At 41.7% G+C, this 20,974-nt stretch overlaps 1 protein-coding gene across 2 annotated transcripts; it reads left to right on the forward strand.

Moving 5' to 3' along the window:
- Positions 1-403: 403 nt before the first annotated feature.
- On the forward strand, positions 404-20,831 carry DDX23 (DEAD-box helicase 23). Of its 2 annotated transcripts, none has more exons than XM_089479835.1 (17): positions 404-509; positions 5,037-5,245; positions 6,983-7,093; positions 8,307-8,403; positions 10,824-10,889; positions 11,135-11,273; positions 11,423-11,556; positions 11,996-12,108; positions 12,983-13,126; positions 14,412-14,637; positions 14,899-15,044; positions 16,414-16,591; positions 17,421-17,663; positions 18,345-18,496; positions 18,757-18,865; positions 19,348-19,522; positions 19,975-20,831. In XM_089479835.1, the coding sequence occupies exons 2-17, from the start codon at positions 5,037-5,039 to the stop codon at positions 20,196-20,198; spliced, it is 2,466 nt and encodes an 821-aa protein (XP_089335961.1). In that variant the 5' UTR covers positions 404-509; the 3' UTR covers positions 20,199-20,831. The 2 variants fall into 2 exon arrangements, with proteins under 2 accessions (XP_089335961.1, XP_089335970.1); XM_089479844.1 differs by lacking the exon at positions 404-509 and adding an exon at positions 4,255-4,277.
- Positions 20,832-20,974: the final 143 nt, after the last annotated feature.

Raw genomic sequence — 20,974 nt, forward strand, 5'->3', positions numbered from 1 at the left:
GACAAACTATCTAATACAGCTAAGTCGTTTTAATTTTATTATCCATTCGTCCCTTTGACGGTATAGATATATATGGAGGACGTTTTGGAATTCTTCCTCCTGGACAGAAGGCTGGAATGTAGGACGTGTCCTGGAAAAGGAGGACGCGCCTCATCTTCTCATTTTGTGCATTTCTGGGCTTTCTGTAACATTTCCCCCTGTTCCCCTTTGGGCCAGAAGGTGGCGCTGTTACGACTGCAGACAGACAGATTTCTTTTAGAGGAGGAGCGATGCATGCTGGGTGACTCCGCCTTCTTTTACGTCACGGGCGTCACCGTCGCGTCACTCGCTTTCTCTCCTGGGACTTGTAGTCCTCGCGTCGTCACAGCGGAGGGCGATTGGCCTCGAACGGACTCCCTTTCCCGTAGTGCTTTGCGGGCTGGGGGAGCGCTGTGGTGAAAGGAAGTCGCTTGAGGAAGATGGCGGCGGTTCTGGAGTGAGTCGCTAGCGACGTCGGGGAGCATTTACAGGTGAGTCGGGTCGGAGAGACCCCGAAGGCCGGGAAGCCGGGAGCGGAGGGGATGGCGGCTGGAGGGGCCCTCGAGGGTATCTCATATCCATAACATATAATATAATATGTAATATATGGTATAATATAATATAGTATAATATAATATAATCCATAATGTGTGATATATTGTAACATATAATATAATATGATATATAGTCTAATATATAATATAATATGTAATATAATATAAATATAATATTATGTTATGTAAAATATAATTGTAATATAATTATAATATAATAATTATATAGTAATATATATATATATTCTATTACTAAATTACTATTGTGTATATATATATATATATATATATTCATTATATTATTATATTATAATATAGTCATATAATATAATGATATATAAAAATATTGAGGATATCTTATACCAAGGAGTCGAGCGTGCCTCTGAGGAAGTGCAGAGTGCCTCTGCAGACGGCAGAGTCACACTCTCTCAGCCTCGGGGGGTGGCACAGGCAAACCTCCCCAGAACAAATGCCGCTGCCGCCGCTGCCGCCGTCCTCTTGTTGCAGAATAATTTGAAGCTAGACTTTGTTAAACCAGAACTAGCAGGGAGAGCCAGTCAGAAAGGAAAACATGGTTTATTTTGCCACAGAAGGAAATACATCCAAATTATTGGGACCCAGTGAAGCCAGCTTTTATAGTACTTTGAACAAAGAAAACTACAGATCACATTTCGTTGGTTAGCTTTGAATTTAAACATATAGACCCCTGTGTGTTCATTGGATACTCTAATATTACACCCAACATACACGTCTCTGTCGCTGGTGGGGTACACATCCTTCAAAATGTGCTCTATATGTTTTTCTTTCTCTGTCTCCATCTGCCCTGTGTTGCATCCTCCTTTTGTTCTGAATAATAGCTTAAAGCAGGAACCGGTTTAGGGGCCTTGCATTCCAAGACCAAGGATTTGACATGGCCTGAAATAGCAACCTTTGCTCTCAGTATATATCGAGACTATAATTTTCAGCTCCTCAACAAGTGAAATTCCAATTCAAATCTATCCTTTACACTCTGAGGCTGAGAGAGTGTGACTTTTGCCCAAGGTCACCCAGTAGGTTTCATAGGAGTCAAACCCTGGCCTCCAGAGTCATAGTACAGCACTCAAACCACAAAGACTTGCTCACTAGTTAGAATATTAAAGGTTAAAGTTTTCTATGATTGTAAATACCTCATAGGTTGGTTGTTGTCATTGTTGTTGTGTGCCTTCAAGTCATTTCTGATTTATGGTGACCCACTCATGGGGCTTTCTTGGCCAGATTTGTTCAGAGTGTGTCTTTGTTTTGTCTTCCCCTGAGGAGGCTGAGAGAGTGTGACTTGCCCTGGTCTCCAGAGTCATAGTCCAAACGCAACTGAAACCACTGCTACACCACGCTGCCTCTCTAGAAATTAATCATCCTCATCCCTGCAGTTTAGGAATAATCACGGATTGTTGCTGGGATGCCAAGGCCCTGGGATTCTTGAGGAAATGGTGGTTCTGATGGTTCAGTTGACTTCACTGGAAGAGCGCAAGGTTTGATTTGCTCCTGCAGGCCGTAAGCAACTGAGATGCCATTCATTACTCGTGTTTCCCCAATACCACTTTTTCCTATTCAGAGACATAACTGTGCTAGTCTGGAAAAGCAGGATGCAAAGGGATCTTATAGCATTTTTCAGACAAACTGAGAGGGGAAAAAGTTGGTTGCATGAGCTTTCGTAGACTTGGATCCAAAACACACTGCAAAAATAATCCAGTTTGAGGCCGCTTTAACTGTCCTGCCTCAGTGCAGTTAATCCTGGGAATTGTATTTTATCATGGCAACAGAGCTCTCTGGCAAAAAAAGGCTGAATGTCTCACAAAACTACAGTTCCCAGAATTCCCTAGCATTGAGCCAGGACAGTTAAAGTGGGATTATTTCTGCAGTGTGTTTTGGACCTCAGATGTATGGAATGAAGTGTTGCCCAGGAAAGACCTTTATGACTAGACTGTTTTTTCTGTGTAAACGTTCATAGCATCGCACATCTATATTTATATTAAAATTCCACCTGTTCTCAGCAGAGTTCAAAGAGACTTCCCCCTTTCCTGCCCCTACACCTGTTTTATCTTCAGGACCACATTGTGAGGCAGGTGATGAAGGTTAGGCTGAGAGATGGTGACTGGGTTAAGGTCGCCCCATGAGATTAATGGATGAGTTGGGATTTGAACCCAGGTTCCTGGTCATAGTCTAATCTAGATCACACAAATGTTAGAACTACACATTTATGAGAGGAGAAAGCCCCATGAAAGGGTTGCCTTTGGGTCACCATAAGTCAGAAACAATTTGAAGGCACACAGCAACAATAGTACACACAACCTTCATGTGATGTATGGATGCACTGATAGTCAAGGCTTTTTATCATGTTTATGTGCAGGGCTAAATATTAAAGGAATCAGCTCCTATCTGGTCTGGGAAACTAAAAAAGGTCAGGCTGCCAGCAAATCCCAGGTGCTGTAGTCTATATTTCAGAAGAATAAAATTGCAAAATCGCTTCTGATTACTCCTTGCCTAAGAAGACCCTGGGAATTTCATGGGTTTGCCATAAATTGACAGGTGACTTGAAGGCACACACAGTGTAACGGATTTGCAGTGAAACGTATTTATTTGTATCACTCATGTGTACTTTTTCCTCATCCCTTAAAGGAGAAGAATTACACAGCAAAGAACCCAATGTGTGTATATACCATACAATCAGGTGGGCAGAGGGTGGAATGTTTTTGCAGCCCGCAACCCCACCATACTCTCTGGACTACCCTTCCCCCTACTCTTCAGTGGATTGCATTTCCTGGTATTCTCCAGGAGTGATAATCCACCTTCTAAGAAGGTTACACGCAACCGCTGTACTGTTCAATTTTTTTTATTAAAACCACTGGTGGATGTTTTGTTTTGTTTGTTTTTGGGCAGTTTGTGTGACCCCTGGAGAGTCCCAGAGACAAAAAAAACCCTGCGTCCTGAGCCTGATGTAATATACAGCCCAAGCTGTATATGAACTGGAAACTAGTACTCAGTTGCAGATGCTTGTCAGGTTAAATACATCTACACTGCAGAATTAATGCAGGTTGACTCTGCTTTAATTGCCTTGACTCAATGCTATGGATGTCTGGGATTTGTAGTTTTGTGAGCTATTTAGCCTTCTCTTTTAGAGAGCTCTGGTGCCACAACAAACTACAAATCACAGGATTCCATAGGATGGAGCCATGACAGTTAAAGCAATGCCAAACTGCATTCTGCATTGTGACAGCAGGTATATTGGGATGTTTAAATCATTAACTTGTGTGTTTTTAAATCAGAGAATCAAAACTGGATTTGTTGACAACTCTGTGAATGAGCTATTCTACTTGGCCATATTGTAAAAAGAATAGAGATAAAATGGAACTTTTTAAAAGAAGTTGTCCTCTCTAATCGCTCTTTCATATATGAATTGGTAACTGGTAGTGAGTTGGGGGCATACATTTCCTTTATCTGAAGTTTACCTTCAGGGGCCTACTGTACTTTCTCCCACACATTAAAGCCAGCACAGTAGTTCAAATATAATACAACTGGTGCACATGGCTTTGTGTACAAAAGTCCCAAGTTTAGGCCTAAGGATCTTTAGGTATGGCTAGCAAAGACAATCTGAAACCCTGAATTGTGGCTGATAATACCAACTTTGATGGATCTATTGCATCCCTTCCAAGAATCGGAGGACCTAAGGTTGGTAATCTTGAAGCTGGACTTCTACAATGCACTATACATTGGGCTACCTTTGTACCAAGTCTGGAAACCAACTGGTTCAGAATATAGTAGTGAGACTGATTATGGGGACATCCAAGAGTGATCACATTATACCAGTCTTAAAAGCACTCCACTGGCTGCCCATTAGTTTCCGGGCAAAGCACAGAGCATTGCTTATTATATTAATTTGTGTATGAATACTTGCGGCTGTATTTTAATGGTTTTATTGGTGTGGAGAAGATGGCTGGGAAGGAGCACTCTTCAGCCACAAACTCATGGCCTTCTCCCAAAGCAAGACGCAACCTGCAGTCCCAAGCTGGCACCACCAGGAGTCAGTTTAAACCAACTCCCTTTTTGATCCGGTCCTTTGGACTGGAGGGTATAATTGGAGTGGCTTCCAACTGCTTTGGGAACATGTGTCATCTAAACATCACACCCTCAAAGTGACCGAAAGCCACTTCTTTTGGCTCCTGTGTTCCAGGCCATAGTATTGTATTTTAACAGTAGGTTTTGTGTTTTTATGTGTTTTGTATTGTAACATTCTGTACCCCACCTTGAACCTTGAGAAGAGGTGGGAAAGAAATAAAATTCATTATTATTTTTATCTAAAGAGGAAGGATTTTGGAGAGTCCATTAGGTTATATTCACCTGCATTTGAGGATCATTCCATAGCATAGTAGTATTGTTGCCCAGTTTCCATTTCTTTGGTCACATACTAATTCCTTTTTCTTTAACCAGATGGCTGGGGAAACTGTTGAAAAAAGAGAGCGAGATTCTTCACCGGTCAAAGAAGAACGGAGACGCTCACGTTCAGCAGACCGGGAACGTGACCGAGAGCGTGATAGGAAAAGCTCCCCCAGTGCGAAGGACAGAAAACGGCATCGCTCCCGTGAAAGGAGGAGAGGCAGTCGGTCAAGATCCCGATCTAGGTCAAAGTCAGCCGAGAGGTAACGCCAGACATTCTTTTGAGGTTGTGTTGTCAGTCTGGTCTCTCTTACAGAGGACTTGATTATTCAGCTTTGGTTAGTGAGGTAGCAGGGAGCAGAAGTAGATTTGGCTTCCATTAGGTTGAAGCAGCTCAGCGCTGAACTTAGATTTTGTAAATACAGGTATACCTCAGCTAACAAAGTAGATGTGTTCCTGGGCAATATTTTTAACAGAAAATTTGGTACCAGAAGTAGAATTAACATGGGGAGAATAGCAAAAGTTTGCCACACCATAAAAAAGAAAAGCAATGCAAAATGTTTCAGCAAACGTCTTGTTTGAAACTAACAATAAGCACATGTAAAACTAAACAACCAGCTCAGGAAAGCCTTGCACAAATAAACAAAAATTTGAACCTTTTAGAGAACACTTTGAAGGTTTTTTTCCAAAATACATTCAGGGATGACATTTTTCCACCAGCCTCCAGTTTGCATAAGACTTCCATTTTGGTGGCCAAACTTACAGTTTTGTGCTTTTAAAAAACATTCTGGAGGTACTTTCTCCAAAAGTAACTGTGTTACTTTCTTCTTTTCTCTCTGATTTGCTGTTCATGCACACTCAATAAGAGATTCTGGAGGCGACTGCTGTTTACCTTGTCTGTTGTGGACAGGCACATACAGCTAGAGTAGAATCCTGTTTCCTAGCTTGAACTTTTTTGACTGTAGACATACTGCTACTGTAACCCAACACTAAAAGTGTGTCTTCTCCTGCACATGCTGTTCTGTCTTTATACCACAATGCCTACAGATTCTCTGTGGTGCTGGTTCCTCCCCCCCCCCCCCCAAGTTGTCTACAATATCGTACCAGCCTCCTTGCCAAAGAAGACCCTGGGGAATTCATGGGTTTGCCATAAATTGACAGGTGACTTGGAGGCACACACACATGTAGTGAAACATACTTTTTTGCATCACTCGTGTACTTTTTTCCTCCTTCTTTATTTGCATCACTAATGTGTACTTTTTCCTCATCCCTTAAAGGAGAAGAATTACACAGCAAAGAACCCAATGTGTGTATACACCATACAATCAGGTGGGCAGAGGGTGGCATGTTTTTGCAGCCCGCAACCCCACCATACTCCCTGGACTACCCTTCCCCCTACTCTTCAGTGGATTGCATTTCCTGGTATTCTCCAGGAGTGATAATCCACCTTTTAAGAAGGTTACACGCTACCGCTGTACTGTTCAATTTTTTTTATTAAAACCACTGCTGGATGTTTTGTTTTGTTTGTTTTTTGGCAGTTTATATGAGAGGACATGAATTGTGAGCCCTACAAAAATTATGTACAACTAACATCTATGTTTCACAGAACTTGACATAATTTCTTTGGCTTCTGCTATTTACAAGTTGGGGTAGAAATGTCAAATTTTGAAGGCTTAAAGACCAGCCATTAAAAATGCTGCTTTGTCTTAACTCCATCCCTGCTATCTCTGACCTTTGGCTAGGCATTGCTTGCACATCTTTGCTATTTATTTTTTTATAAAAAGGAAAGAAATTCTTATGATGCTGATTACATTGCTCAGTGCTAAATTCATTGCTTCTACCACTGTCATGTCATTTCATAGGGATGCTTTTAAAATTTGAGGGGACTGAACAGTAAATTAATGTCACAAATTTAATGAATGTCTCCTGCTTTTTATTGTCGGATGACATCAGCTTGTTTGGCATGTGCTGAAATTGTTCAACATATAAATCCTCTGTAGAGAACGACGGTATAAGGAGAGGGAGCGTGACAAAGAGCGGGAGCGCAGCAAGAAGGACCGGGATCGTGAGAAAGATGGACACCGAAGGGACAAGGACCGTAAACGATCCAGGTATTCTTCCTTTTCAGGTTGTGGCATGAATGCAATGGCTCCCGAGGTGTCACAGTTACTGTAGAACAGCAATATGTCATGAGTAACTTGAGTAATTGTGACTTTTGCTACCTCTTTGGGGAGCATGAAGAGAACAGTACCTTCCTCCATTTATTAAAATATAGGAATTTAAGAAAGCCTCATACAATTATAGAATTTGGGTTCCTTTTAAAAGTGCAATGTAATCTTCAGTGATTGTGAGTCACTGAGGCTGGGAATATGTTGCATAAATGACATAGCCAGAGGTTACTGGTGTTGAAGGGACAGCTGCTGGCCATTTCTGCTACTCTTGGTGTCATTTTAGTGTTATTAATTTTTTTTCTTAACCAAACCTGTGGCTAGGTAACTTGCAGGTCTACTTGAAAATACTGTAGTGGACAAGGGTCGATCAGTCTCTTTGCTATGGTGAATGTTGTGTCACACTCCGGCTAATGTGACAGGACCCAGATTTCCCCCAGGCTTGTGAGAAAAAAGTAGGGATCTTCTCTACAGTGCTTCTGAAGAATTTGGAGCACCTGCACAGTGCAGCAGAAGTGTAAGGACAATCCCTTCTCCCTCTGCATCTCCACCATTGGGAAGAGAGCTGGATTTGTTTTGGTGCTGCACTGTTTAGATGCTACACTCCTGCAGCACCCAAACAATCTTCCACGTTTCTTTTTGGCTGGGGCATGGCGCTAGCAGCTGCTCTTGCAAGGTTCTCTTGACTGTCTTGGAAGCCTGGTGCCATAACAAGCCAAGATGCTCCTTGATAACTTGGAGCTGAAACAGCTGGATTGTCCTGGCCACTATGCTGTTGCAGAGACTTCCAGCTTTAAGACTGGAAAGAGGTCTGGGACTTGTTGTGATCTCTAGACTCCTGTTCACATTTTCCAGTTCTAAGCTGGAGAAGAATACTGCAGTACAAATCTAAGGACAGTTTTCTTCCTCAACCCACCCAGTCTGGCTTCAGATTTGGAGCTAAGGAGAGGAAGAGAACATTGCCCTGACCTTGTTCTGCGTTTCAGAGATGAAGTGTAAGGTCAGGGACAAGACAACCACACCACAGTCTCCACCCTTGGAAGGAGACTGACAGTCCTAATTTGGTTGGCCACCAATGCCAACTAAGACTTATAGACACCTGAGTAGGGGAGAGTGGCCTTCCTTAATTCCTGATGCTTCCTTCCTTCTTGAGCAGGAGCACATCTCCAGGTCGGAACAAAGACTCTAAATCCAGGAAGGACAGAGACTCTCGCAGAGATGAAGAGGATGAATCATTGTCCAAGAAGGAAAAGGTAGTAGATACACTTGCCTTGTCTCCAAAGATTGCTCACTTCCCTGTACCGCAGGGCTTGATAAAGGCTACATGTGCTTCCAAACCTTTTTTTTCTGGAACTGCCCCCCTCCTTTCCAGAGCCTTGCATCCGCAATCATTTTCACACTTTTTTTCAATTCAAAAATTGCCCCAAAAATGTTACTCATTGATCTTGAGATACAGCAAGTCCCTCCAGCCATATCAAACACACAAAGAAACTAAGATGTCACAATTGGAAGTGATATTGCAAGCAGCAGTTATTAAGATGAACGTTTTACATAGGTTTATGTTCCTTTTCCAGAATCTGCCAATTCTTTTACATTTACGTTATTTAGATAATTGGCAAAAAGAGCTCTCAAAATTTTTATGGTCAGGAAAGAAAGCTAGAATCAAGTGGAAGATCTTGACTGAAAAATTTGCACAGGGAGGATGCACTTTACCCAACCTAAAATTCTGTTTGTTCTCAGCTTGCTTGTATTGGCTAGAGGAGTGGATAAGATTGGAGAATAAGAGAATACTAGATCTGGAAAGTGTCAAATTGAGATTTGGTTTCCATGCCTTTTTATGGTATGAAAAACGCAAAGAAAATTCCAATTTCTCTCACCACTTTGTGAGAAATGGTTTATTGTCCTCATGGCTGAAAATAAAAAAACCTGTTCTATAATAAGCTACCCCTGTGGGTGTATCCACAAGAAGCGTTCTTTCAAAGAACAAAACCAAAGCAGGATATTAAATATCAGACTTACAAATCCCTCCTGGAAAGTGTTAAAAGATATCAGATTAAAATCATTCGAACGAATGAAGTCTGAGGAGATAATACATGACTGGTTCTCATATAGACAAATAATAGAGCAATTCAAAACAGATAATAAAATGGTTGGAATAAGCATGACTAAAACAGAACTTGACAGAATTATATTTGACAAGGGCAAGAAACATATCTCAAAATAATATAAGATTCTACACAAAAGAGATCTGGAAAATGAAGCGGTAAAACATACCATGGTGAAATGGTCCCAAGATGTGGGCAAAAATATTGAGTTGGAGAAATGGGAAAAGGCCGTACAAAACTCAAGTAATTTCACTCTTTGCCAGAACTTTAAAGAAAATTTTCTAAAAATGCTACTTCAGTGGCATATTTCCCCACATAAAATTAATTTAATTTACAAGAAAAGAGATGCGGCATGTTGGAAATGACAAAAATGTGATGCGAATTTCTTTCATGTATGGTGGAAATGCAAAGAAGCAGAAAAGTTCTGGGGAAAAATTCACTTAACAATCTCGGAAATCTGAAATGAGAAAATCCCCTTTGACCCACTCCTATTTTTGTTAAATATGACCTCCGAACTCAATAAAGCGATAGAAAAGAAATTTAAACGCATTATATTATATATGATTACTGCGGCGAGAATTATCTTTGCAAAATCATGGAAAAGCCTGGTAATACCAACAATAGAAGAGTGGCTAGCTAAACTTTACGAAGCAGTAGAGATGGATGTATTGACGGCATTGATGAAAGGTAAAACGAAAGAAAAAATAGAGGAAGATTGGTCCTGTGTCATAAAATATAGAGAGGGAAAATGAATAATTATGTATAAAGGAATATATGTATGTATGTATGTATGTATGTATGTAAATACATAACTTGCTAAACTTTAATGCAGTGTTGTTCCAAATGTCGGTAAGAACAATTGACAGCTGAACTGTAGATCACATTAGGCTAAGGAAACGTGTTTAAGAAAGAAGATGTTATAGTAATTGGGAAATGAGATACGATAGAAATAAGAGAAGTTACCTCGGAAGTATAAACAATTTTTTGAAAATTATATATAAGAGCATTGTGTAATGACTGTGTAAAGTTATATACGGCTATACAGTCATTTGTGTACATATGTTTATTTGTTTATGTTCACGTTTATTTGTTGACATGTTTGTCATGTCTTAGTGTATGTTTCTTTCTGTCTTTAATAATAAAACCTTAATAAAATAAATAAAAAATTGGAAGTAATATTTTGGAAACTTTATACTGCTGTTGTACATCCCCTGTAGTAAGGCTGAGCAACATGTAGCCCTTGGGGCTCCTGAATGCAGCTCATAAAGACACCCAACCCCCCATTTTCAAAATTTGGGGGGCTACTTTGAGGTGCTTTTGAATTGAAAACTGCCAGAACAGCTTGAAAATGTGGTGGCTTGATACACCTAAGAGGCCCCCCCCAAAAAAGCAAAATCAGCCAAAACGATAGCCAGATGGCATGTTATTTGTCAATGAGGCCCTTTGGGTGGGTGTAGGGGGAACTGGCCCTCACTCTCTGTACAGTTACCTGTCTCTGCACTAGATTTTTAAAGTAGCAGTTCTTCTTTGAGTTGATTGATCTTTTATGGGCATCTGTTTGTTCACAGGCCCAGCCACTTTCTTTGGAGGAACTCCTAGCCAAAAAGAAAGCTGAGGAAGAGGCTGAAGCCAAGGTGAGAGTATGAGATATGTTTTCCTTCCTTCTCCCAACTGCCAATTCCACTTTTGCCCGTGTGAGACCAACTAGTATGTATACTGGGTTCTAGTGAGCTCTGTTTGTCTGTTTTAGGATATATTTGGCTTCTTGGGCACTTCAGCAAAAGGAATTACTAAATATACCTGTCCTTTGGTGATCTGTTTTAAGTGTTTAGTGGTTACACTGACTATCATTGAACATCCTTCCTCTGATTCCTTGTAGCCCAAGTTTCTTTCCAAGGCAGAACGAGAGGCTGAGGCCTTAAAGCGCCGGCAGCAGGAAGTTGAGGAGAGACAGCGGCTGCTGGAAGATGAGAGGAAAAAGAGAAAGCAGTTCCAAGAGATGGGGAGGAAGATGCTGGGTAAGGCTTTTGTCCTGGTGGAAGGCCAGATACCTAGCCCAAGCCTTGGAGGGAACTGCCTAATTGGACCAATAAATTTTTCAGTGCTGAGCTTTTTAGTCCCTGATGCCAACCTTTTCTGATTATGTGCTCTTTTACTTTCCTTGCAGAGGATCCTCAAGAGAGGGAGAGGCGTGAGCGGCGTGAGCGCATGGAGCGAGAAACCAATGGCAATGAAGATGAGGAAGGCCGGCAGAAAATTCGAGAAGAGAAAGACAAGAGCAAGGAACTGCATGCCATTAAGGTCACTTTCTTGTACTGGGCATAGTCTCAGCCTGTCTTATTTGATCTCAAGTCTCAGAGAGATTGAGACAACGATTAAGGCATTAGAACGAGGGACAAGAGTTTTTTGAATGAATAAGCACATGTATTCTATGTGTCAGTTTGTTTTTGTACATTTGGTTGACTATTGCACTACAGTTGTAGTTTTGGCCTTTCACAGAATCAGCTGGCATGTCTCAATGTGTCAAGATGTTATTTCAATCCCTGATCCTTACCTCAATTCCAATTCTGGGGGGGCAATAACTGTGCTTCTCAGCCCTCTTATTTGGAATTGGAAACCTTTCCAACACATTATAAATGCTTTGCATAGCTATTATGTTTTCATCCCATTAGCTGCCTTGTGTGTTTATTGGGAAGAATAACAGGATATATTTTAAATGAATTAATATTGTCCCCACCAGGAGCGGTACTTGGGTGGAGTCAAAAAGCGGAGGCGCACTCGGCATCTGAATGACCGCAAATTTGTCTTTGAATGGGATGCATCAGAGGACACTTCCATCGACTACAATCCCCTGTGAGTGCTACTTTCAGAGGGGGAGCCCTCTTGGGATTTGCACCTTCACAGCATAGGTTGTCTGCTCACAAGCTGAGTGAGAATATGCCAAAATCTGTATTCTTCCTGCTGGGAGGAAGTGGGAAGTTACTTTTTCCTCTTTAAACTGCAGAAGCATTTCAGAAAGATGCAAATTTCTCTTTTGGATGTTCCTAGCTATAAGAAGAGGCTGGCTAAGGAGGCCTAGAGCTTCATGATTCTTAAAAAAAAATCCAAATCTATTTACCATAAAAGTACACATTCCAAAATACTGGCAGTATAATTTTGAAGTGAGTTGTGCACGTTGAGCTGTATTATGGAAATACTCTATTTGCGTACAAAAAGTTAGACATTCTGTGCTTGGTTATCAACCTATTTTGTTTTAACCTTTTTGTTAGTGATTTTAAAGGGGTTGTAACTCAGTGGCAGAGCACATTCTTTGCATGTACAAAGTCATGGGATGACTCTCTAGCATCTCCTCTAGATGGTTGAGCAGGGTGGGGTGAGGGTTTCCTTGAGTGGAGTTAGAAAAGTGACACTTGAAAGTTTAAAATAGTCAATATGAGAGAGATAGTACAACGTCACTTTATATATTCACCTGAAGGGACATGTGGCCTTTGTACAATAGTTGTATGCAGCAGACTGTCAGCTGAAACTGAATGTGTTGTGATTATTTAAATCTTCCTATGTGTGTATTTGTTTGTTTTTGTTTGTTTGTTTGTAGCCTGCAGTCTGTGGATTAAAAACTTGCTCTTCCCTTTTAAACAAAAATGATGTTTTCAGGATTCTAGATGCTTTTGACCTTTGTTTGAATAAATTTCTTCCACAGTTTACAATTTGATATTTTCTTAAACAGGTACAAGGAACGACATCAGGTTCAGCTTTTGGGACGTGGCTTTATTGCTGGTATTGACTTGAAACAGCAGAAGAGGGAGCAGTCTCGTTTCTATGGAGACTTGATGGAAAAACGGCGCACATTAGAGGAGAAGGAGCAAGAGGAGTAAGTGACTTGTAAGACAGGAGGGAGATGCTGGAACTGTGAGATTTAAGAGAAATCCTCCCAATTTAGGATTAATGAGGGATTTGTGTTAAACCCTATGGATTTCTCTAGGTTTTGGTATTCAGATGGATGAAGGCAGACATAGTATGCTGTCACTGGTGCAAAGACTTAATATGCTACAAATTAGGGGCTGTACAAATCCAGCTGCCCTTCTTCAGCCGGATCAGGGCTATGGCAACCGCATGCCGCAGACCCAATCCGGCCTTTCCAGGGTGCAAAAAGGAGCTGCAAAAAGAGGTGCTGCATGCTGTGTGGAGTGGCGCACCTCATCATGGTGCCCTGGGGGTGGAGCTGGGTTGTGCATCATGGCGACGCTACACCCCAACTACGCCCTTAGCTGGCCCAAAGTGCTGGTCTGTACTGAGCCTTAGTGACCAAAATTCTAAAACTTCAGTGTGAATAAGTTAAATTGTGCAGATTATTTAAAATATGCATACACTTGATTATTTGTTCTATTAGTTATTGTATTTCTTTCTTCCACCCAAAATTCAGCATCTATAGAAATCATGATAGATTATTTGAGCTGATTTGTGCTCGTCATGTTTCTTCTTATGACTTTAGGAGCTGCGTAACAGAAAGAAATTTAATAGGTGCAGCTTTCTGCCATACAAAATTAAGTGTTGGAAAACGTGATCTGTTGAATTCTTGCCTTCTTGTCAGCTATTAAAAGCAGAGGAAAGCTGTCTTCCAGAAAGAAGATAGGAGTTTTACGTTAGTATGCTTTCATAATATTGTTTCTACGATTGTGGTAGTCGTAGTAGGGGAGAGAGAAGTAGGATACTGGAAAACAATAAATGGCATTGGCTAAGGGCTGGATGAGGAACAGATGAAACAGAACTTTCGCTAGGTAGAGGAATAGTGGATATTGACAGCCCAACCTATATCCTTATACACTTCATAGAATTGGAAGAGACCACAAGGGCCGTCCAGTCCAACCCCCTGCCATGCACTTAAAATTTATCCTTATAACAATAAAGTCTAGAATTTTACTAAAAATGGTATTAAATGAATTTGGATTCACAAGAAGATGTATATGAGCGTGTCCTGGAGTCAAAACCCCACAATTCTTGTCATGATCATAGTCTTGATGGCAGTGGTTCCTGCTTCTGCGTGTAAAATAGGAACTGCCTCCTGTGGATGTGGTGCTTTTTTATGGAGCCATTTTAGCCCCTACTACTTTTGCCTGCCTTTCCTGACCTTGGGATTTTCCTTTCCTGCTTGGCAGGGCACGCCTGCGGAAGCTGCGTAAAAAGGAAGCCAAGCAGCGCTGGGATGATAGGCACTGGTCTCAAAAGAAACTGGATGAGATGACAGACAGGGATTGGCGTATCTTCCGAGAGGATTACAGCATCACCACCAAGGGAGGCAAAATCCCCAACCCTATTCGTTCCTGGAAAGACTCCTCCCTGCCTCCTCACATCTTGGAAGTTATTGACAAGTGTGGCTACAAGGTAAGAGACAGACCCCTTTCTTAGGTTGATTGTCCCTTCCAGTTACCATTGTAACTTCAGTTCCTTGCTAGAGCCTATGTTAAGCTTCTCCCTCTCACAGAACAGAGAATCAGGGCTTCTGGAGTACATCCCCATTCTTGGAAAGATGCATGATTCAGGATAAGAATGAAATTTCCTTGGCCTTTTATCATCCCCTTGAAATATTTCTCTTAAGAGTTAAAGGTTCTTAACATGACATTTTTTCCCCTTTGTTCTGGACAGGAACCTACGCCTATCCAGCGTCAAGCCATTCCTATTGGTCTGCAGAACCGTGACATTATTGGTGTGGCAGAAACTGGCAGTGGTAAAACTGCTGCCTTCCTTATCCCACTGCTGGTGTGGATCACCACCTTGCCCAAGATTGACAGGTGAGAAAGCAGGTGGTGTTCCAGGTTATTTCTTTAGCATAATCTGGGTCACGTTTCATCCTAAAGTGGCTCTCAAGATTAAAAAAATAATAATAAAGAATTAATAAAAGTCAGCAACAGTGACAAAACATATAAACTGTACTTCTCAAAAAATGGTTAAAAAAAGGATAGCCAAACCATCAGCAGTCTTATTTTTTTTTAAAAAAAAATGCAACTCAGGAGATGGCTTGAAGACCTATATTGATGGAGTTACTGCAGAAAAGACCCCCTGTTATATGTGCTAGCCTTACAGCTCTGATATGAGCAAGGTGAGATGTCACAGTCATGTGATAGCATTTTGTTGTTGAGCTTTGTTAGGCTTGTCCAACACTACTATTTGCAACAGTGGCCAGCTAAAGAGACTTCTGGGAAGTTTATATGCTGAGGATAAAACATAGCACACTATATGGATTACTTTTTTTATCCTATGTGCACTGTGGCTACTTTTATGAGAAGTTTTTGCTTTACTTAGACTGTGTGGCTGGACTCAGCCAGCAGGGCTGGGGAGCTAGAAGTATACTGGTTCAATTGGAGCCCATCAATTTCATTTGTCAACATACAAGCATAGAGGTGGGGATGTGACATGCATGAAACAAATACAGTGGAGAATTTTACCTGATTGTAAGGGCAAGAGCAATCAGGAGTGGAGAAACACGATACTGTTGGACTGTGGCTCCTATCAACCCCTAGCGAACATAGAAGTTTACACTAATGAAATCCCTCTAAAAACGGGTTTCAAACTAGATTTAAGTTTTAAAAACCCCACAAATGTGGGAAGTTTATCACACCACATTCCTGGAAAGGTGAAGTAATGTGAAGTTAAAGCGAAGGCAAAAGGGAGAAAAATGGCAGCTTTTTACTTTCAAGAAGTTCCAAAAGTGAAAAGCTCCCATTTTTCTCCCTTTTGCCTTCGCTTTAACTTCACGTTATTTCACTTTACCAGTGACATTGTCTGATAAACTTTCTGCATTTGCAGTTTTTTTCTAATTTAAATGTAGTTTAAATCCCGTTTTTCGTCGGGATTTCTCTAGTGTGATAAACTCCAAAGTCAAGGCTGAGGAATGATTGCAATTGTTGTCCAGCAAGAGAGGGACTTACGTTTAACATTAGAATGTGTACTCCTGTTACCACATTCAAGTGACTGGCAGCCAAATCTGGGCTACAAAAATAAGCAAGTATTTATCATCTAAAAGGATTCTACAATTCTCACAAAAGGATGAATGGGGGACACTTGAGGTGAGCCGATTTTTCTGTGGAGTCTTGGAGGCTGGAGAGGGAGCAGTTTCACATTGTTTGCAGAGACTCAGTGTGTGGTATTTCTTCACTGCAGGATTGAAGAGTCTGACCAAGGCCCCTATGCTATCATTCTGGCCCCTACCCGTGAGTTGGCCCAGCAGATTGAGGAAGAGACCATTAAGTTTGGAAAGCCCTTGGGCATTCGCACAGTGGCTGTTATTGGTGGTATTTCCCGTGAGGACCAGGGCTTCCGCCTGCGCATGGGTTGTGAGGTAAGGGGAAACTCTGGTTGCAAATGGTAGGATGACCCGGGGGGGGGGGGGGACCACATGTCCCCAGATGTTATACATTGACAGAATATCTGTATGTGCCTTTAAATCTCCTATTGACTTAGGGCAATTAATTTCCTAGGGTTTTCATAGGCAAGGGAAACTCAGGCTGCATCTGCACTGCAGAAATCATGCAGTTTGACACCACTTTAACTGCTATGGCTCAATGCTATGGAATTCTTGGAGTTGTAGTTTTGTGAGACATTTAGCCTTCTCTGTCAGAGAGCTCTGGTGCCACAACAAACTACAAATCCCAGGATCCCATAGCATTGAACTATGGCAGTTAAAGTGGTGTCAAACTGCATGATTTCTGCAGTGCGGATGCAGTCTCAGAGGTGGTTTTGCCAGCACCTTCCTCTGAAATCTAACCTGCAGCATTTGTTATTGGTGATCTCCCATGCAAGTACTAACCAGGGCAGACTTTGGTTAGCTTCTAGGATCTGGTGTCTTTGGGGTATTTAGGCCAGTTTAGCAAAGTTTAATCTAGAAATAATGAATAACAGCAAAGAGATTGAATAACGCATTGCTTGTTGTTATTCATTATTTTAGCTTAATAAAGTTTACGCTAGAAATAATGAATAACAACAAGCCATGTATTGTTTAATCTCGTCAGACACATAGTGTAGCTCAACTTTTTTGCTTGGCCAAAACACTGGGAAATGATACGTTGCTCCTTGTTGGGGTGTGAGGAGAGATGATATGCACAGTGATTTTAAGTCCAGGTACAGCCTTTTCCTTTATCTTTCAACCTGCTCCTCCCTTTCCTCTCCAGATTGTGATTGCTACCCCTGGACGTTTAATTGATGTTTTGGAGAACCGTTACCTAGTGCTGAGTCGCTGCACATATGTGGTATTGGATGAGGCTGATCGCATGATTGACATGGGCTTTGAGCCTGATGTACAGAAGATTCTGGAGCACATGCCTGTCACTAACCAGAAACCAGATACTGATGAGGCTGAGGACCCTGATAAAATGATGGCTAACTTTGAGTCGGGCAAGCACAAATACCGACAGGTAGTGAAACTTGGATGCCGTGCTTTTCAAGTCTTAAGTATTTTTCAAAATCCAAGTACCATTGGTCAAGATCACCTTTCCCCATGGAAACTATTCACTTAATATGTACATTTTCAAATGTACAAGAGATTTGCTTTGAAAGGGTTGTTGCCACATTTTTTTTTTCTGATGCAGGAAATTGTATATCAGGAAGATGTTTTATTATAGGAAGCTATAATTCTTAGGAAAGTGTGCTCATTCCGACGAGAGTCATAGTTGCAAGACAGAAAGTTTTAAGAAGAAAGCTCGATATACGTTAAATGTAATTAAGAGGAAATCAGAACAAAGATCAAATAAAAATTTGCAGCTTTTATGACAGAAAAAAGGTTTCCAATATTTACTAGATAGAAAGATGAGTTGTTACACTTAGGGTCTATGATCTTGTAAAGATTCAGCAGATCTAAAGTGGGTTCCTGCACAGAATATGAGGAGTGGAATAGTTATTCTGTTATAACTTCAAGATTTTCTGAGGGAGGGAGGGTTAGAGGGAATTTCTGTTGTGTGCAGTGTGATAAGTATGCCTTCTCCTTTACCTCTAAGCAGAGGGGAAGTTCTGTTTTGGGAGAAGAGGCACATTTGCCTTCTACTTGGTGGTTCTCATCCTTTTCTTTTCTTCTTCCCCCCTTCCTAAACTTCTGACAGACGGTGATGTTCACAGCCACTATGCCACCTGCTGTGGAGCGTCTGGCCCGTAGCTATCTACGCCGGCCAGCTGTAGTTTACATTGGTTCAGCTGGCAAGCCCCATGAGCGTGTTGAGCAGAAGGTCTTCCTCATGTCTGAGTCAGAGAAGAGGTAAACAGGGCTGTGGGGAGTGCAAGGCAGGAAGCAAGGAGGGTGGCTTTGGGGAACATAATCTGGGGCTGCACTGTGGTAGGATTACAGCTTGAACTAGCCAGGCTAAGTGGGAATATGTGCGTACACATGTACTCCTAATAGACAGGGCTGTTTGTCTGTTGTACCTCTACAAATCTGACCCCACTAACTTCATTAGACCCACAGTGTCTTTCCTCATGAGTCTTCTTATTTCTTATGTTCTCTTTCCCCCGATATAGAAAGAAACTGTTGGCTATTTTGGAGCAGGGCTTTGATCCACCAATTATTATCTTCGTCAACCAGAAGAAAGGCTGTGATGTGCTGGCGAAATCCCTAGAGAAGATGGGGGTAAGTAGTTTTCCCATGCATGGTTGGAGAACTGCAAATAATGGGTTGAGATATCCAAAATAGACAGGGGTTGCTACTCTCCAAGCTCCCTGTGGCTTTTGTCACACTTTGGAAAGATGTATAGTTTCTCTCTCATAGTAAATAACAAGAATAATGTGGGACAGCTGTAGAACTGGTAACAGATGTTAAGATGCTTTCCTGCTGACTAAGCACAGTTTAAGCTGTGTCTGCAGAAGTCTGAATCTGAGAACTACTAGAAGTAGCTCCCACCTTAAGTTCTGGTATGGTAGTTGCCACAACCCCTTTCCCCAATAGCTTTCAAAGTGTGCAAATAGTAGAGCACTTTGCCCTGCCATCTCCCATTCAAATAACTGTCTTCCCTTGTATTTGGAGGGAATCTTATTCATGTTTGCCTGCCTGTTCTTTCTACCTCCCACAGACATGTGGCTTGACTTAACCCACTGTTCTTCCCCCTTCTACAGTATAATGCCTGCACTCTTCATGGTGGCAAAGGACAGGAACAGCGAGAATTTGCACTCTCTAACTTGAAGGCTGGTGCCAAGGACATTCTGGTAGCTACAGATGTCGCTGGACGCGGTATTGATATCCAGGATGTCTCCATGGTGGTAAACTACGATATGGCAAAGAATATAGAAGGTGCATGATTATATATAGTATTATTCCTTTCTTTGTAGATGTTCTGGGCCGTCCCGTTCTTAAAATAGAGTTGTCCCATCTGTGAAGCTAACTGTTATCTAGCTGAACTGATAATGGATGGGGGAAGGGGGGAAGGAACAGGGATGTGCTGATAGGATAAGGCACAGAAAAGGCCTGTACTGGTAAAGTTGTTGCCCTCTTTAAATGCCAGTGTGGTGTTCCCTAGCATTCAACTCCTGAAAGCTTGTAGAATGTGGTGACAAAGGGCACGGGTCAGGAATGCCTTCATTCAGACTTTTGTTATGATTTGCTTTATGCAGCTACTAAGTGATGGCCAGATTCTATTCCAGAAGCCAGTTGTATTGTCTGGCTGTGAGTCTCCTCATGGTCAGCTGATACAACCTCCCCTGAAGTAGCTATGCCTTGACAACTTCATCTCTTCTTGTTTATAGATTACATCCACCGCATTGGCCGAACTGGACGAGCGGGCAAAAGTGGTGTGGCCATTTCTTTTGTCACCAAAGAGGACTCTGCTGTCTTCTATGACCTTAAGCAGGCTATCCTTGAGAGTCCAGTGTCGTCATGCCCACCAGAGCTGGCCAACCACCCTGATGCCCAACACAAGCCAGGAACGATCCTTACTAAGAAGCGTCGAGAAGAGACTATCTTTGCCTGAGTCCCACAGAGGAGCTGCTTAAAGACACCCCTCTGACTGGCCAGCGGCCTCCCTCTTTCCTTGCCTGGTGCCCAGCCAAGACTTGGGAGAGTGAAGAACCTTCAGGTTTGAGGTGGCTCCCCCAGTCACAGGCACTTAGTCCTTAAGGAAGGCAGTGCGTTTTTCTTTCCTTTTTTTCCATTCAAATTTAGATGCACTTCCTCTTTCTGTTGATATTGAGCCCCTTCACAGAATTTAGGACCAAACAATGGAGACTTCAGTCCAAAGCAGATAAACAATCATATTGGGAATCCTGATCTAGAGAAATCTCCAAATTTTGTTTTTATTGGAGCCAGTGTTTGTTCATCACCAGAGAAAACTATTTATGCTTTTGTTGAGAGGCTGGGCTAGGCTAGGCTAAGTGGACCAGCTTTATTGATTTATTATGCCTGGTGGGTTAAATTCCCTTTTACCATGGTTTTAGAAGCTTCATCTTTGATGTGTGTCCCTCATCCTTTACTCCATGATCAGGCAAGAATGGGGCATGGCCATCTGCAGTTGGAGTGCTGCAGTCTTTGTGGATGATGTACAGAAAGACTGATCTTATTTTCAGTGATTTTTTTTTTGTGCTACTATAAATCGATGTGAAATGTTGCTCACGTCTTTGTGAATTTCTTGATCCTTGGCTTCTCAAAAGCAGAAATAGGGATGTGACTTCAGACTTTAACCTGTATACAACAGACATTTCTCTGCCTTGTTGTAGACTACTCTTGTGTCTTTTTGAATGAGACAGTAGC

The sequence above is a fragment of the Sceloporus occidentalis genome, unplaced genomic scaffold (genome assembly GCF_023333645.1).
Source record: "Sceloporus occidentalis isolate IW3139 unplaced genomic scaffold, rSceOcc1.0.p SCAF_1, whole genome shotgun sequence".
NCBI lineage: Eukaryota > Metazoa > Chordata > Lepidosauria > Squamata > Phrynosomatidae > Sceloporus > Sceloporus occidentalis.

Bases quoted from the DNA above. Each gene is read 5' to 3' on its own strand.
- DDX23 (XM_089479835.1), top strand. From the start codon at position 5,037: ATGGCTGGGGAAACTGTTGAAAAAAGAGAGCGAGATTCTTCACCGGTC. The intron at 13,127-14,411 runs GTAAGTGACTTG...CCTGCTTGGCAG, and splicing joins GAGGAGAAGGAGCAAGAGGA to GGCACGCCTGCGGAAGCTGC. The intron at 14,638-14,898 runs GTAAGAGACAGA...TGTTCTGGACAG, and splicing joins TTGACAAGTGTGGCTACAAG to GAACCTACGCCTATCCAGCG.